At 30.8% G+C, this 16068-nt stretch overlaps 1 protein-coding gene across 1 annotated transcript in view; it reads left to right on the top strand.

Annotated features, from left to right (window-relative positions):
* Positions 1 to 16068, top strand: part of LOC123668262 (fasciclin-3) — a 191715-nt gene extending 175647 nt beyond the window's left edge. Inside the window, exons 8-14 of the mRNA XM_045602032.1 lie at positions 496 to 686; positions 1341 to 1482; positions 4333 to 4446; positions 11093 to 11132; positions 11748 to 11798; positions 13351 to 13480; positions 15561 to 16068. Coding sequence (XP_045457988.1) covers positions 496 to 686; positions 1341 to 1482; positions 4333 to 4446; positions 11093 to 11132; positions 11748 to 11798; positions 13351 to 13480; positions 15561 to 15707 — 815 coding nt within the window. The 3' untranslated portion in view covers positions 15708 to 16068. The remainder of the gene's footprint in view (positions 1 to 495; positions 687 to 1340; positions 1483 to 4332; positions 4447 to 11092; positions 11133 to 11747; positions 11799 to 13350; positions 13481 to 15560) is intronic.

The raw sequence follows: 16068 nt of genomic DNA, 5'->3' as shown, positions 1-16068 counted from the left end.
TCTCTATTTGTTATTATACGGTAAATGAACATTATTTATGTAGTAAATTTCCAACCGTTTTGCCACTAAAATCTTAAACACAAAAAATATCTTAAACACGAGAAATATTCAAACAATGTCCAAAAATGGCAACTTTATTGATTATCTTATAAACCAAAAAAACTAAAGCTGTAGTAGTAAGTTATGTAAAGAATAATCGAAATCGGTCCACCGCATCATCATCATCATCATCATCATCATTTCAGCCTATCGCAGTCCACTGCTGGACATAGGCCTCCACAAGTTCACCTCATGTTCAACTCGTGTGTTGCCCATAGTCACCACGCTGAGCGGCGGGATGGTGACCGCAGGGCTGGCTTTGTCGCACCAAAGACGCTGCTACCCGTCTTCGGCCAGTGTATTTCAAAGCCAGCAGTTGGATGGTTATCCCACCATCGGTCGGCTTTTTAACTTTAACTTGTAACTACATAATTTAACGCTAATTTTTCTTTCCAGACCCACCAAAACGTCTAGACTCAGGTCCCATAACGATCTTCGGTCTGAAGTTAGGTGCTGAAGGACGTTTGAATGTCACAGTAAGGGCTAACCCTCTGCCTTTAACCGAGTGGACTGTAGGGGATCTAGTCTTAGTGCCTCCTATGAGTAACGAAGAACACTCTATTGTTGCCTTGGAGCCTTTTCATTTGGTAAGTTTGATTAAAAATTGATAATGATTTAGATATAAATGGCGGGCACAGTGCTGAAATATCAGGAACTCAAAATGTCTATTTATATTTATATTTTGTATAAAAAAAAAAAATGTCTAACAAATATGGTAAATATCAACCATAAAAATTTATCACACCATTTTGGAAATATAACAATTGTCAATAACTTATCATTTCCTGTGCTGTGTGGCTACGGCACTAAAGAATTTAGCCACCCCCTCTCTTCCCGTGGGTGTCGTAAGAGGCGACTAAGGGATAACAAGGTTCCATAACCATCTTGGAAATTAAGAAGTCGACCGATGGCGGGGTAACCATCCAACTGCTGGCTTTGAAATACACAGGCCGAAGACGGGCAGCAGCGTCTTTGGTGCGACAAAGCCAGTACTGCGGTCACCAACCGGCTGGCCAGGGTGGTGACTATGGGCAAAACACATGAGTTCACGTTATTTTTGGCGTAAACTTGTGGAGGCCTATGTCCAGCAGTGGACTGTATAGGCTGTAATGATATCATTTCCTGTTTCCTTAATGTATTATTATTTAAATAAAAATCAAGTAATTTCTTATCTACTTAAGATTTTAACTTGTTGCCATCAATTGTATATTATGGTAATAGCATCACACTTTTTCCAACAGGGTAGCGGATATTACAACATAACACTAGTCTTGACTAGAGTAGCCAAGGAGGACGTCGATCGTACTTACTACTTAAGAGTTACCAATGATTTGGGTAGAGAAGAGTTCGCTCTGAGACTCAGCACTATGGATGAACCGGCCGGTAAGATACACATTTTGATAAAATTTTGTAACAAATAGATATAAAATTATTAAACTATTGTGATATGATTTAGATGAGTTATTGATAGAAAATTGTATATAAAATTAATTTTGTAATTATATATAGTTTTATAGTTAATAGATAAAATGCTAAGTTGAAAAAAGTCGTTTTATAAACAACGCGTCCTACTAAACGTTTTAACTCACTCATGCACTCAAATACAGTTTATGATATGTAATATATCCAAGGCCCCTTGTAATCAGGGGGCCTTGTATGTATTAGTCGATAAAGCACTATTTTTTGACTTTATATAATAACAGTTATGTTCAAATAAAAATTTGTTAATTATGCCTCTCAAAAAATCTGCAAATTAATCCATTGTTAATTATGTCTCTCAAAAAATATGTGCTTTGTGTAATTAACCGTATTAAAAATCACATTAAGGCCCCTTGTACCTAGGGGGCCTTCCTTATATATACGAGTATATCATTGTTTTGATATAGTATATTGTTAATTTAACGACAAATTAGTACAATAATAATTAATTTGTCGTTAAAACACTATCATATTTACAATCACAAGTGCTTAGTACTAGTTTTTAGCTTTTATAAAATATATAATTACATGTAATATATTTCCAACAGCACGCAAAACAAAAGCAACATTTCTTATACTCGAAATATATGGTAAGACGTTAAAACATGCATCGAGTAATGGTTTTACTTAGTTTATCTGCATGTTTAGGTCTAGACTAGACTTTATATGTAGAAATATGTTTGAGTTTTATTTGTTTTAGTACTGGTTTGAAATAATTTACAACTACCCTACTTTTTGCTACACGTGTGGGTACACTGTGGGTTCGATTCCCATCAAAATTCTGGGTCTATTATATATTTATTATTTATATGTAGTGCTAGCTGTGCCCGCGACTTCGCGTGGAATATAACAAAAAAGTTATTGTTCAGTTCGCAGAGTTATAAAATAAATAAATTTCTAAAATAAAAGTAGCTTAAGTTACTACTTATCACATCAGCTATCTACCAATGAAAGTCACATCGAAATCGGTCCAGCTATTTCAGAGATGAGCCAGAACGAACAGACAGACAGACAAAAATTGTGAAAATGCTATTTTGGTAATTATGTACAGTGCATACGTCCAATATGCATTTAGTAAAAACGGTTATTTTAATATTACAAACAGACTCTCCAGAGTTTATAATGTAGACTTATTACAAATATATCTGTAATGTACAATATTGGGCACAAGTTGTTTATCCTAGGAACAGATAATCGTGTATGTATGTTAAACATATGTATATTGACTTAAAATTGATTCGTAATGATAATTTCAGAATAGAATTATGGGAGAAAATAAATAAAATAATGATGTTAGGTTTTGCGTAAAAGAGTAACAAATATCCATCCATCCTCACAAACTTATGCATCTGTTATATTAGTAGGATGATATAATATTACTGACAAAACATTTTCATATGTAACAACCGCATTAGTGTAGTGGTGCGAGTAACCGCCTAAAACCGCCTAAAACATGGCGGGTTCGATTCCCGCTCGGATGGATATTTGTATTAAAAAAAAAAAACTTTCCGGTTTGGATTTTTGTCCTCTTGGGTCTCCCCATCGTGTCTCAGAGAGCACGTTAAGTTGTTGGTCCCGGTTGTTATCATAAATACTTGATAGCGTTATATAGTAGGGAACATATACGCCCACCCGCAGTGGAGTAGCGTGGTGAATTAAGCCCAAATCCTTTCCCTACATGGAGAAAGAGGCCTATGCCCAGCAGTGGGATATTGGAGGCTGAATGAATGAAAGATAGAAAAGAACATTTTTGTAATTAAGTATCAATTTCAATTGCTTACGTTCAATTCAGTACAATTCGTAGCATGCCAAAAAAAAGAGAAATGGGGACACAAATTTATTCGATTTTTTTTTAATTATTGCAACATTGAGCATTATATAAATATAGAAAGATGTGTAGTATGTTTGTTTAACTTAAAACGCATGATTAGATTAAAGTGAGATTAAAGTGATACTGTTTGGACAATAAATATGCATGCATGCGTTCGTTGTTCGAAATGTAGTTAAAAATGAATTATAAGTATTCAAACTAAAAATAACTATTGTATTAGTGCATAAATCTTTAGTAGAAAATAACACATACGCTGTTATCTATATAAGTGACATAAAACAACGTACCTTTTATATTATTGTCATGTTGTATATTTTATTTATACCTTTGTGGCTATAGCTAAGCGATAGCAAGAATTGAGCAACCATTGCTGTCAAGTTGCAAACTTAAAGTACCCAAGCGATCTTTAACATTGACTCTGTCGAGCAACCAATAAACCAAAATATTAACCAGATATCGCTATTAAATTGCTGTAGCGCTAATTTCAATGTAATAAGTCAATAAGAATTAGCAAGCGATCAACAATCGATGTCAAAAATAATAAATTATTATATAAAAATGATTGCCATATCTGCGCGACTATTGCTAATTGCTTAATTTTTTTTTTTTGCAAAAAGCATTGGCTTCTTTAAGTTTAATAGAATTACAGTAATGTGACAATGCTTTTTTAGGGATTGTGTCAAGTGATCAAATTCTTTACGTTATAGAATACTAATTGATCTAAATTGTCCAAAATTTTGTAATGACAACATGCATTTGATGTAAAATTATGTTTTGACATGTTTTTGCATGCGTTGTCGGATATTTGCCGTAAATATGAAAATAATATAATTCTATATATTATATATTATATATATTAACTATCGTTTTTTTTTTTTTTTTTTTTTTATACAAAAAATAAAGTGAAAAAATCCCTTTTCCAGGCGTAGAACTAGACGCGGGTGCGATTGTCGGTATAGTGATAGCCGTTCTGTTACTACTCATAGCCGTGTCTTTGGTCGTCTTCGCGAAGGCGACTGACCGCTGGTGCTTTGCCGGTAAGAAAACTTCAATTACATAGTTTTGTTTAATAATCGTCTAAATAAAAAAAAAATTATTTTAAAAATTTACATAAAATATAAAAATATTTTATGTAAATTTTAAAATATAAAAATATTTTTATGTAAAATTTAAAATATAAAAATATTTTTATGTAAATTTTAATTATGTAATTTTTTTTATGATTTTAAGTTATTTTTAGACAATAATGGATGTTTTTGTTTGGACGATTTATTTTTTTTAATTGACATGTGAATGATTAGTTTAGGAATTACCTCGTTCATTCACAACTAACTTTTTCTTGCGATTGGACATAAACACGATCAAAAGATTTATTACTTTTTATTTGACTATGTATTTATATTAAGAATAATAATGAATTTTTAAAACAATAACTTGAACATTTTGGCAATATTTACGGTAAATATTTTCAAAAATATTACTAATATTTAATAAAACAACACACAATCATGTTACTGTCCAATCGTCAAGAACAATCCCAGTTTTTTTTTTTTACCAAAAATGGAATATTGACAGGTTTTTGTTTTGCATGAATTTAAATATGTTTTAACTATACTGCATGTTCAGTTTTGAACATCCAGAATTGTTCTCTTTTGATGATTATTTTTTACTTGTATGAAAAAGTTGTCAATATTTGCAAGACTGCATCTTTGATTATAGATAATGCTTCAAAGCTTAAACTATTCTTTAGTTATAGGCATGTATTTCTTAAGATTATTAAAATTTTACTTTATAATAATTTTCCGACAGCCGCGCGGGAGAATCGATAGGTAAATTTGAAATTTTTATTCAAAAACAATCGGCAAATACATCACTCATTTACGCTTTATAAACATTTTCACGCATCTGGATGAAATTGTAATTTGGCAGTGTTTTTATTATATTTAAATTAAGGTCTTATTATGTATTTCAAATTGATTTTATTGTTATGTCACGTAGCAATATTTAAAGCGATCAAGACTTGAAAGAACTATAAATAAGCATGATTTATGAACTTACTAATTGGAGCATGTATTTCTGTCTCTCTTCCTTCATTAATTTGTTTGTTTCTATCTCTTTCCTACGCATGTCGATGCGGCTTATGCATGTCATGGAAATGTATTTAAAAATTGTTATTATTTTTTTAGGGATATATCTTATGTGTTGTTTTGTTTGTAGCAAAAAAAAAGCAAACTTTTATAATTTGGTGATGGGCTTATTAATCATAACAAGATTGTCTTACACATAAATATATCGTTTTGTTTAATGTTTGGTTATTTTGGTGATTGTATAACACGTATAACACTTTCCACATAATTAAATTACTTGAATAATATTAATCTCATAACTCAATGTTATGATAGAAATTTAAATAATAATTACATCAATTATAAATTCATATTACGTATAAAACGTTCCTTATTACCAATAATTAACATATCATTTAAATATATTAATATTTACTACACTATCAAACTTAAGAAAGAAGAGAAATTATTTCTTTTTCTGTAATAAGCTTAAGGAATCTTAAAAATATATATATTGATCAACAAAGTTTAAATTAAATAATATTCATCATTTTAGCCTAATGCAGTCCACTGCTGGAAATAGGCCTCCACAAGTTCGCGTCAAAAATGGCGTTAATCTAATATATAAAAATCTCGTGTCGTAATTGTCGTGTCGCGGTGTTTGTAGTTAAACCCCTCCGAAACGGCTTGACCGATTTTCATGAAATTTTGTGTGCATATTGGGTAGGTCTGAGAATCGAACAACATCTATTTATCACCCCCTAAATGTTAAGGGTAGTCCACACATAATTTTTTTTTAGATAAATTATTTATTTTTTTATTTTATTATGATTTGGTGTTAAAAAATACATATAACCCTAAATTTTCACCCATTTACCACCAACCCCTATTTTTAAATAGCGTTGAGCGGCAAGACAACGTTTGCCGTGTCAGCTAGTTAAATTTATAATATTAAGAAAGTATTATAGTCAAAAGGTTGATACCAAAAAGTTCACTTAAAGCGTTACGTATCGTATCGTAAATACGTCACGACTATATTATATTGTTTTCATTTTTATTTTATTTTTTATTTTTCGCGAGATTAACGAATTAATTAAAGTGAAAATTATTAAATCGACATTTTAAGTAACGAAATTATATTTTCTTGTCGCGATATCAATCGTAAATAAATTTGCACTAATTAAAAGTAAGTTCAGTATCAGTTCATTAAATAAAAAGGTTGAATTCCTATCAAAATTAATTAAAATTAGATATTTAATGGGAATCATCCCTGTCTATTTTGAAAATTCCAACTTGTTCGATTCAAACCGATCGAAACATTAAAAGATATTTGATTTAAAATGATTAATCAAATTATAAAGTAAAGAATAATATGAAATAGGACAAAAAATGCCACCATATTAGTTCGTGGTGCACATTTTTGTAAAATTGTGTTAAATTTAATTACATTAAACCAACCGAACCGAACATAGATGTTCTCTTTATTCTTAATTATTTTACTACCCTACTAGTGGACAAAGCTCCTTATATTAAAGCGATAATATCCTTACATTTCTTAAAAAAACTCATCAATCACATACACGTGTGAAGCACGGCACAGACAAACCGCTTGACTAACACAAAAGTATAACAAAGGTTCTTGATCGCTTATGTATTGGTATGTGACAGGGCGGTCACACCGTACTGACATCCCCGACGGAGCTGATTCCGAGGCCCCCCTACCCCCCCACGATGACGTCAAAGGCTCAGAGAATCCCTCCCACGATCATGGGGATTACATAAGCAACGGTGACACTAAACACCCCGAGAAGAAACCGGATACGGCCGTTTAAATCGTAAGTCTGAGCTGTCACTCGAGTTTTATAAAGTTTATGTAATTTTTTTACATAATTAGATTTTTTGTGTAAAACTGTTTTTTATGTAATGTTTGTAATGTAAAGTTTATAAATCATTGATTTTTTCTATTAAATCAGCTAATGTAATTTAAACTACATAATATACATAATTATGTCAAATTTGTAATCTACTTAATGTTTCCAATTGCAAAGAAATATAATTATGCATTCATGAAATCAATTGCTCGCATAAATGTTTTATAATAATTATGTAATTACATATTATCATTAATGTATTATGTAATTACATATTATAATATTATTTATTGTAATTAAATGTATTACATATTAAAATCACATAAATTGATGATAATAATTTTTTATATGTACGAGTGACAGTTTGTAGTTTACTAATTTTCTTCGTTTATATAAATAAAACTGTTATTTTAAATAATTTTTAATCGCAACGACGAATTTTTCAATATATAATACTATACATATGTAGACTGTTATATACTGACTCCTTTATATAATATATAAGCGACACTATTGTCTATAACGTGTTAAAAATATCAATGTTTAAGTAAACCCGATTACGATATAGCTTTTATATAAATAAATGACTTTTAACCAAATCTTAACTGTATACATTCCCCGTGGATTTGTCTGCTAAAAATTACAGAAACGTTTTTATTTCCTTTGTAAAGTTATTTTTATGCAGCAATGATAAAATAAGAAATATAGTAGACATTACATACAGTAGACAGCCACACAGGGCACAGCAGGAATTTCCTGCTCAAAATATGGAGCAGCCCGACTGGGGTAGTTCCTCGACCTTACAGAAGATCACAGCTAAATAATACTGTTTTCAAGCAGTATTGTGTTCCTGTTGGTGAGTAAGGTGACTAGAGCTTCACTTGGTTTAGGGATACGGTCGGCAATGCGCTTGCGATATTCTGGTGTTGCAGGCGTCTATAAGCTACGGTAATCGCTTATCATTAGATGAGCCGTAAGCTTGTTTGCCGACCTAGTTATATAAAAAAGATATTTAAATTTGCTTGTGATATACCGTAGTCGGGTATATATTGCATATATTACATAAATCGTCATTTTAATATAAACTTTTGATTATAATTAGATATTTAAAAATACAGGCGTGGATCTATTTAGTACATACTGAATACAGGCTTAACATACGGAGAAACATTTATTATGTAGTATATAAATAAAACTGCATTACTTTGTGATACAAACGATGGCTTTTCGTTTATTTTTTTTATTTTTTTTCATTTTGACACCATTATTTCGCTAATGATATGTTTTACAGTGGAAATTGTTATGTTGTCTGTGTAATTGTTATGTTGTGTGTTCTATTTAGTGATCACTTTAAAATGTGACAAAATATCTGGATCTACCTACCTTTTCTCGAATACCACTTCTTCGTTATATGCTATTTAAAAAAAAAAAAATATAGCAATCCCCTCTCACCTCTTTCTCTTATATTAAAGTCCTGAATCCACGCCTGTATAAATAAGAATCTCACAACGAATCCCATCGCAGTTTGTAGTTAAGATATTATTAAAAAATTTCAAAACTAAAATAATGTTAGGTTATAATAAAAATTAATTTTGATATTTAAAAATGACCTACTTCACTAATTTCGTTCGGTTATGCATTTAAAATTGATGTCTCGGTCAGTTTTCGTTGTATGAAAACTTTATGCGTATGTATTTTTGTATGTTATTGCCATTTTTATGTAATTTTGTATTTTTATAGAGGTTCAATACTTATCAAAAGTATGCAATTTTTTTCATCAGTAGTGTACAAACCGTAATAATGTGTCTAAACGTAACTAAACCCTGTAAATGATAGCATATAATCCCACTGCTGGGCAAAGACCTCACCTCCATGCAGAAAATAAGTTTAATTCTTCTCCGCTATTCTCTTCGACAGTGGAGTTGCGGATAGAGTCTAACTTATTCAACTTATCTTTATGTCAGAGCTATCATTAGGTATATTGATGCATTATTAAAGGTTTTAGCTCAGTTGAAAGTTTACTGTAAATAACTTAAGTTTTCAGAAAACAAATTCATATAAGCGATGTCAGAGCCGCTAGTGGCTAGAAACAGAACTAATTTAGTATTCTGTTTACTAATTGTTTTGGCCTTCAACCTCTATGAATATAATTTAAGTATATAAACAAGTACATAAAAGTGTTAATTTTAGGAATTAATGTGTTCGAACCACCATTATTGCATATTTTGTATATAATATGTATTAGTTTTATGATGTTTACGCGAATTTCACTCACAATGAAACTTTATCGGATTTTATGGCAGCTTATTAAGTTTTTTAGATGCCCGACGTTTCGGATACTTTACAGCAACCATTGTCACGGGAGGACTATGCGTAATCGTAACGCCGGGCATCTGAAAAAACTTAATAAACCGCGATAAAATCCGAAAAAGTTGTTTCATTCTAACATGTATTAGTATTAACTCGATTACTTAATTACTAATTAAGTTAGTTTTTTCTGTTAAGATTTTTTTTTTTAATTTTTAATTGTTAAAATGCAGGCACATGTGTAATTTTATATCGTATAAAAACGCGTTTTAACAAATTAAGAACGAGACGAAAAAAAATCACGAAATTGAATCCTTTACTTGTAAAAATTTTAATTTTTTTTTATTTTTTAATTAGAAATGACATTTAATTTTAAGTTAGTCGTAAGTCACCGTCATTGTGATTTTGAGTATTTTTTTTATAATTAAAAGCAATTACGTTGTAAGAATTTATTTTTGTATCGATTTTAATTAATAATAACCTGTATTTAAACACTGCCATTTTGCACATCCACAAAATAATAATATTAAATAGTTGAAACTAAGTTAATATGAAATATCTCAGTGTTGATTGCTTAGAACTGTTGTTATCAAACAATTCCTCCGCAAGTACATAGTTTACTGTTCAAGCTAAACTACATAGGAGACTAAAGATATATTACGAAGGTTGCGTCTGTTGACCTTGTTTCACTTTTAAACATAATTAATAAATAATCATCGATATACATATAAAATTAAATTTTTTACAATAATAGCGAAATTTCTAAACATTTCAATATTAGATAGCAAAAAAATAATAATGTTTAAATGTTTATGAAGTGTGAACTTTTAACCTATATTATGAATTTTAATTGAATATAAAAGTATTTATTAAATAAGATATCGTTTTTGTTTTATTTATTTATTAAACCCTTATAAAAACTATATCATTAATAAATATTTAGTTCGTATTTGTAATTAATTATTGCGAAATAAACATTGTAGAATTCCGCAAATAATGTTCACGTGAACTTTGTAGAATTCCGAAAATTGTATAAAAAATGACATTCGTACAAATAATTTCGATTTTAAATTTTACTTTGTGTTTCTTATACAGTTCATTAAATTACAAACTACTTTTGTTAAAAAAGTTATTAAATAACTTGATTACCTAAGTCATATATTTCAAATCTCTTGTATAAATTGTTACTTGGTAAAGATAAAATCCAAAATAGTAGTGCAAAATCTTAAGTCGATTTTGATAAATTTTACATTTGAGGAGAAATAGTCTTAAATAAATATATAAATAATTATTCTATTCAGCATTTATATAATAGAAACACATAAAAAGCATTATCTAACTTGATGCAGTCGTTAGGAAGTTATGCGTACATACATTTAGACATATATAATGATATTATATCATATATATCAATTTACTTGAAACTAATGTTATTACAGGCGGAAGAGGTCATGACCACACGAAAAGTTCTGGTGAATCGTAAGTACCGACAACCAAAGATTACTTTAACATTGTAAATAATAAGTGGGCTGTGCTAATAAGGGCTGAGGGTTGTTTAAATAAATATGTATATAAACGTACCCTATAGTTTCTACACCGTGTATTTTCAGTTTTTTAAGAAAAAAATTATAAGATAGTGTTTAATTTAATTATTATACTGAAATTGATTTTTAGCAATGCAATTTTTTTTTTGGTATGTGATTGGACAAATGGCAGATACCGAATAATTTGGTGCTTATCTCAAGAGATAATTTTAAAAATAAGTCAATTCCATTTTCCTTCAATTGCACCTTCCGCAACACAAAGTAAAAAAAAAGTACTCGTTTTTAATAGTTTTTTTTTTTTTTTTTTTAACTACATACCAACTTAGATTTTATTAGGAATTTCAATTATTTTAGACTTGGTCTGAAGGAAATTAAATTGGTTTTAATCCTCAGTAGAAACATTTGAAAAGGAAGTGGTTACTTTTGAAAATTTCAAATTACCCTTTTTTTGTCGACTTAAAAATAAAATAAAATTTTAAAAGCTTAATAAAAATGATTTAGAATAGGATAATCTTTAACGCTTTGTAAATATTCGCTTGTTTGTTGTAAGGACGCCAGCTGGGGACGTGCTTTTAGAGAGCGTGGGGCTACCTGCTAAAACGTATGTTTGTGGAAACAATATATACATACAAATAGACTAACAGCCAGTTCCTATGGCCTACGATTTGACTGTAACGGTCCACTAGAGACAGTATTTTAGTACAATTTAAAAAAAAAGATGATGTCAAAATTTGAACTTTAGTGTCCTAAATCGAAGGTTATAGTAACTGTTCAGTATACTATACGGGAAGTACAAATATATGTATCTACTCTATATTTTGAACCCTGATTTATATTTAAAACGCGGAAATTAATCATATTTTTGTTGGATTTTTTAAGTTCCCGATATTTCAGATATGTTTCGTTAATGATTATGAAAGTTTAAAATTTTAAACCTAATTCCAATGACCGCAATATTCAAAAAATACATTAAACTTTTGTAGATATACGTATTGGTGGTTAAAATTTTTGTCACCAAAAACCACTTTGGACATTGTTAGTTTATTAACGATCTGGTCTAAACCTTAATATTGTTCTTGTGTTGCTATTGTATTTACAATTTAATTTTATGCGGATTCAAATGAATTGCAAATCGACAATGTTCAATACGGTGACATATAAAAATTAACACAATGGAATGATTTAAACGAATCCTTTATAAAATAACAAATTAATACTGATCCTGGGAAATATGTGCGCTTTCTTCCCCGATTTAACTGTCATTTCAAGGGTGAAGTTTTTAAGCCTCTTCTACTTTTCCATATTTAACTAATAAAATATAGTTATGTAACATACATACGTACACGGTCGTCGTTCATTATTATTTTGTATTTGAATTGCCCGTTGGCGCAGTTGTCACTGATCGTGCTTTCCGTTCATGAGGCTGAGTTAAAATTCGCTTCAGCCTGTAATATCCCACTACTGGGCATAGGCCTCTTTCCCCATGTGGGAGAAGGATCAGAGCTTAATCCACCACGCTGCTCCAATGCGGGTTGGCGGATATATTTCCTACTATGAGTAACGATCGCTATCAGGTGTACACGATAACAACCGGGACTGACGGCTTAACGTGCTCTCCGAGGCACGGTGGGGAGACCCACAAGGACTGCACAAACACCCAGACCACGGCAAACACCTGTATGGCCAATACAAATGTTTGTCATGTGCGGGGATCGAACCCGCAACCGCCAGCGCAACAGGTACAATCCATGGCTGTGACCGTCGCGCCAACGCGGTGTCGAGGTTGAGTTCCCGACCCCTAAATAGGTGTAATAAAAGTATATATGTTATTGTATTTATATTTAAAAAGTATATGATATATAATCAACTGTTACCCAAAACAGACAATTACTTTCCTACTTCAGGAACACGACCGTGTGTGTGTTAAAGATATTAAAAAAACGGATGTACATAGAGTGCTAGCGAGATAACACGTCATTGCTATCATTTATAAATTAATCTATTATATGGCTCGCCTTACACACATATATACTAATAATATCATGCTTTTCGGCAATTATTTGTAAGATTCCAAAACTTTGTGAAATTCCACAAATTTTGTAAAATTCCGCAAAATTTGTAAATTCCGCATAATTTGTAATATTCCGCGTCAGTAGCGACACGGAGAGCGCGGCGGGGCAGAAGTCGAGGCTGAGCGCGCTGACGGCACGAGTCCGAGCGGCGCTACCGCGGGGGAGGGACAGGGTGCAGGCCACCGAACCTATTCAGGAGATCGATGATAAGGTAACGTATGATACTACCATAAAATAACTTACAACAAATTGTAAGCTTACACTCTTACTATCTTTACTGTGGAACAAACTCCCAGAAAGCATTCAAAAGAGTCCTTCCCTTGTTTCCTTCAAACGTAAATTAAAGGAGCATTTTATTTCTCAACTCAATTTACAATCATCTACTTAATGAATATGTAAGTATATAATTACCTATAATATTATATCATATATTTGTATTTATGTGTGTACGTACGTATGTATGTATACGTATGTATATATATATATATATATATATATATATATATATATGTATGTATCTATGTAAGTGTATGTATTTATACCTGTAAGTATGTAATATATTACAGTTCTTTAGCTATTACGTTATTAATTCTTGCACTGTGTTCCCCGCTATATGACACTCTCTCATGACCATTGGTTGACTGGAAGAGATCTCTTCTAGAGATAAGTTCACCTTTGCCATCAACTTTATGTATAATTTTCTGTACATTATTTTTAGTGCAATAAAGTATATAATAAGCTTATGTCATGGGAGATATGGAAACGACTTGATCTATACAAATCTGGTTTATTACTGCCCCTCAATATATAACATTACACATTTTATATAGGTACTTATTTAAACACACTTACACTAATACTTATAACACCTACTTACACACTACAAAATTCCTGTTTTTATTGCGGTTGACAACATTTCATTTTTGAAGTAAAACTTCTTTACGTACTCTTGACTTGTGGAATAAGCAGGTTAATGCGTGACGAGAGCGTTACGAAAAGTGTGATCGGGCGAGGCGAACGGAAGTGGAGAGGGAGATACAAGTTGATGGAGCTAAAGAAATTTTACTTCAATCGTGTGTTCACTCAGCACACTCGTTTTTTAAAGAACCTTTTCCATTTAATTTCCTTTCTTATATTCGTTGAATAATAATATTTTATGTTTGATCAATCAATCAAGAATTTCTCTGTTCAAGTAGGCTTTAAAAGCACTGTCATTTACAATTAAAAATTATATGAGATGATCGTAACTTAAAACAATATTAAGTATTTAAAAAAACTGTATATTAAATAAATTAAATACAGTAAAAATAATAATTGTAACAGGATAATATTGTGACAGGTCACTTTTAGTAGACAGTCATAAGTTTACAGGCTTTTTCAATAGACTTATAGTTATTACGATTATTGCAAATAACCACTTTGCGTACACTTGAATATTGCAAAGTACTTAATCATTGATTCAACTTAATTTTAGTATTTCAAAAGTATTTTAGCACTAAAACTTATTAGATTAGCCTGTAATATACCAATTCTGGGTATAAACCTCTTCCCATCTAGGACAGTATTTCCCAAAGTGGGCGATAACGCCCCCTTGTGGGCGCTGCAGTACTAAAGGGCGGTAAGAGACCTAGAACAAAAAAAAAATGGTGGCGTTGTGTAGAGGCTTAGGGGTGATTTGTCATTTAATCTATAAGGACTCTCGACTACAACTTGTGAACATTAACTACTATTCATCAAAAAGAAGAGATTGCTACTATACTATAAAATAAGCACTATAAAATAATTTATTCTCTTAGTGGGCAGTAGACGAAATAAGTTTGGGAACCTCTGATCTAGGAGGAGGTTATTTATACAAATAAAATTGGAGTTTCTGTGTGTAATATTAAAATAACCGCTTTTTAATAAATATGGATACGTATACACGGTACATTTACCAAAATAATTTTTTTACAATTTTCGTCTTTCTGTCTGTCTGTCTGTTTGTTTGTTTCGGCTAATCTCTGAAATGGCTGAATGAATTTTGACGGGACTTTCAATGGCAGATAGCTGATGTAGTAAGGAATAACTAAGGCTAGAAATTTATTTATTTTATTACGCTGCAAACTGAACAATAACTTTTGTTAAATTTAATGCGGACGAAGTCGCGGGCACAGCTAGTTAGAAATAAACATCAATATTTTATTATTTTATATTTTTATGAGTTTTTCCATTAAACACTTATTGAACCTGCAATTTTCATTATTTTAACTTTTTTATTAAAATTTATTTGGATATTTATAACAAAATTACAGGCATTATCAGAAGACAAGAAAGGGGTGGTTTATGCTGAACTGGCGTTAGGGGAGCAGAACGCAGATAAACCACCCCCGCCCTCCACGGAATACGCAGAAATAGTCTACACTGAGCAAAATCCACAGATGAAGGAAAATAAGGAATAAGCATGTGCATGTTTTATAAACATTTTTATGTAATACAACCGACTTTAAAAGTAATTAAAATGTTAACTAATATTATAAAGAGAAGTCATTTGATTTTCTTGCTTAAAATGTATTAACTCAAATAACTTTTAGATAGATTTTGAAAGTTTTTTCACAAAGATAAATTCTACGTTACCACTATGGAGCGTGGTGACTGGTGGGTTAAGCTCTTTCTCTTATATAGAACAGGTTTTTGCCCAGCTGTGGGACAGTAATACGATGCTTCAGTTCAGTTTCATTCAATTTAATATTTCATTAAGTTATTCCATAGTATATACATAAAAATTGGTTTAAGAATTAATCAAAAAGTATAAAAATATTT

This window comes from Melitaea cinxia, chromosome 30 (genome assembly GCF_905220565.1).
Source record: "Melitaea cinxia chromosome 30, ilMelCinx1.1, whole genome shotgun sequence".
Classification (NCBI taxonomy): Eukaryota; Metazoa; Arthropoda; class Insecta; order Lepidoptera; family Nymphalidae; genus Melitaea; species Melitaea cinxia.
The sequence above is the reverse complement of the archived record's forward strand: the minus strand, read 5'-3'. Positions and strand labels throughout refer to the sequence as shown.